We start from the raw sequence: 2,721 nt of genomic DNA, 5'->3' as shown, positions 1-2,721 counted from the left end.
CTAATATGGTTGTTAGCTTATCAGCGAGAGCGAGGATCTCAGGAAGCAAATCGCTCTTGATAGCCGATCTAAGAGAAGAGAGAGATGAGTCAATCGTGGTGAGAATATCTGCTTTCACCAACTCGAGTAGGGCTGCTATCTCACTTGTGAGAAGTGAGTTTGTGCCATTGCGAAACTCGTTACAATTTTTGCACAACCACAACAATTGATTATTCCGCCCAAGCTCACGAGTAGAATCACGGGACAAACCCGTGCAATGGGTATGATGCTTCGAACCACAAACACCGGCGCAGGACACCGAATTGCTCCTTTAAGTCCGGCTGCTTGTCAATTTTTCGCTCCAAAGCCAGAAAACGTCGCAGTACTGTGTCTCGCGAGCCGCCAAGCTCGCGTTTACGTTCGTTGAACGGATGTCGTACTAGATACCGTCCCTCCTCAGTTCGCTCGTGTGTGCGCCGGAAGTGTTCCAGGCACGCTTCGTCATCCGCCTTCGGGGAAGGGCGGAGCTCGTCGCAGGATTCTACCTTGTAGAAGTTCCTCAGCAGTTCGATGAGCGGCTCATCGTCAGCAGTTTGGCAAAGTGTACGCGCAACGACCGTCGTGTCGCTCGCGATCACACCTCCAGCGATCCAACCCAGCTTTGTGTATCGCAGCGTAGGTCGGTTCGGGCCAAGTTCACATCGGCCGTCAAGCATCAGGTTCCAAAAACTTCCAGCGCCAATCAGCATATCGACAGGTCCTCTTCTGTTGAAGGTAGGGTCAGCCAGCACCTGTTCGCTCGAGATGGGCCACTGTGATATGTCGAAAGACTTCGTCGGAAGTTCCCCAGTGATTCGTGGTGTCACTAGGAAGTCAAACTCAGCTGTAAAGTCACTGGCACGAGACCTGATCGTCGTGCGCAGTTTACGGCAAAGACGAGTTCTATTGCCGTTCAGACCACTGACTGCGACTTCAGCGGGTTTTGTCTTAAGGGAGAGAAGGTTTCCAAATCGCTCGGTGACAAAGTTCATCTGCAAAGCAGAGTCTAATACCACTCTACAAGGGTAGGGATAATCGCACAAACCATCCACTAAAACAATGGCAGTTGAAAGGACGGTCTGCTTCTCCGGTTCCACGTCACTCGCGCACAGGGTTGTCGGTGTTTCAGCTTGTACGTTGGCTGTTTAGGATTCTTCTATCACTGATTCACTAGATGTCGTTTGATCTACGTTAGTTGCAACCTGACTTGGGGAATCTTCATGGAGTAAGCTATGATGTTTCTTACCGCAACGACGGCAAGAACTGGATAAACATGCTCGCAATTGATGGCCGTTGGAGAGACAATTGAAGCAAACACCGCACCGTTTTGCAATCTCGAACCTTTCCTTAACACCTTTAGCCCTGAAAAGTTCACAAGCTCGGAGTTCATGAGCAGCACTGCATACTGAACACTTCTCTAACGGTTTAGGTTCACTCACTTCCAGGCTCCTTGCCACTGTTTTCGGCTTCGTACTTTCCGTCGATGTTTTCACGCTGGTATCGAGCTTCTCAGAAATTCGACACTGCTCCTCCAAAAACTCCATCATAGCGGCGTAGGAAGAAAGAAAGTTCTTCCTTTGTTTCGTCTCCCAACCCACTCGCAACTTCTTGTCTAATTTACCAGCTATAAGATTGACCAACATTTGCTCACCGAGACCACCTACCGGAAGGTTCTGATTCTTCAACGCCTCAACGTTTTTAGTGCAGGTGTCAATCACTTTACGAAGGCTCGAAGCATTGTCCTGGTTAATCTTGGGTTAGCTGAAAAGGTTTTCATCGTGCTTATCCACAACCACTCTTGTGTCTTCATACCGCTGAGTGAGAACCTTCCAGGCAGCTTCGTAGTCGTTGTTGTTTACCAGCTCATCGTCGATGATACCAGCCGCTTTTCCGACAAGGCAGTTTCGCAAATGAAAAAGCTTCAGGGCCGGTTCTTGCTAGTATCGGTTCATCACCGTGGTGAACATCGCCTTGAACGGATACCATTTTTCGTATGACCCATCAAATGTCGGTAGGGGCACTTGCAACGGAGGGAGGTAGGGCTGAGCCTGCTGCTGGGTCAGTGGGAGAGCAGGTGGAACGGCTACTTCAACTTTCGTTGCGGCATCGAAACACGCGGTCAGTTTCAACGAAACGTCATTGAAACTTGTCTCAAATTCGATGTATTTGTCATTCTGCTCTTTGTCTTGGTCGTCGTGCAGCGTTAACTCGTAGATTTGGTTCTGTATTTCGTTGCACTCACTATAGATGTTTTCTAAAGCCTTTTCCTGGAGTTGAAGGAAGCGCACGTTTTTTACGTTGAGGTTAGGCTGCTCTGCACTGTCACACAAAGCTGCACACACACGACTAAGCTTTCCACACACTGCTTCCCGTTGCTTCTCCAACACTTTCAGCTGTGCCTCCATTTCGTCGGAATTGTCTTCTACTAGCTGTTGTTGTGATGATGTTGGTTTCGGTGATGTCGTCCCACGCTTAGCTGGTGTTCGTTTTAGCTTTTTCGATCGTTCGTCACACATGCACACACACCATCAACGTCGTATCGAGCCTTTGCACAAGAATCCGCGCCAGCTAAGCTGTCACACACACGCGCATACACGTACACGTACATTCGCTTGCGCCACTGCGCAATTGCACACGAACCGATACCAAGCTGAACGCACTAACACACATTCACTTGCACCGGCACGCCATTTGCAACCGCTA

At 49.4% G+C, this 2,721-nt stretch overlaps 1 protein-coding gene across 1 annotated transcript; it reads right to left on the bottom strand.

Annotated features, from left to right (window-relative positions):
• Positions 1-236: 236 nt before the first annotated feature.
• On the bottom strand, positions 237-1,565 carry LOC120906222. The gene is made up of 2 exons (XM_040317737.1): positions 1,458-1,565; positions 237-965 (listed from the first exon to the last, which is right to left on the bottom strand). Exons 1-2 carry the CDS (start codon positions 1,563-1,565, stop codon positions 237-239), a joined length of 837 nt encoding a protein of 278 aa, XP_040173671.1.
• Positions 1,566-2,721: the final 1,156 nt, after the last annotated feature.

The sequence above is a fragment of the Anopheles arabiensis genome, chromosome X (assembly GCF_016920715.1).
Source record: "Anopheles arabiensis isolate DONGOLA chromosome X, AaraD3, whole genome shotgun sequence".
Taxonomy (NCBI): Eukaryota; Metazoa; Arthropoda; class Insecta; order Diptera; family Culicidae; genus Anopheles; species Anopheles arabiensis.
This window is presented reverse-complemented; position numbering and strand designations above follow the sequence as displayed.

Bases quoted from the DNA above. Each gene is read 5' to 3' on its own strand.
- LOC120906222 (XM_040317737.1), bottom strand. From the start codon at position 1,565: ATGATGGAGTTTTTGGAGGAGCAGTGTCGAATTTCTGAGAAGCTCGAT. The intron at 966-1,457 runs GTGAGTGAACCT...CTCTCCCTTAAG, and splicing joins CAGTGGCAAGGAGCCTGGAA to ACAAAACCCGCTGAAGTCGC.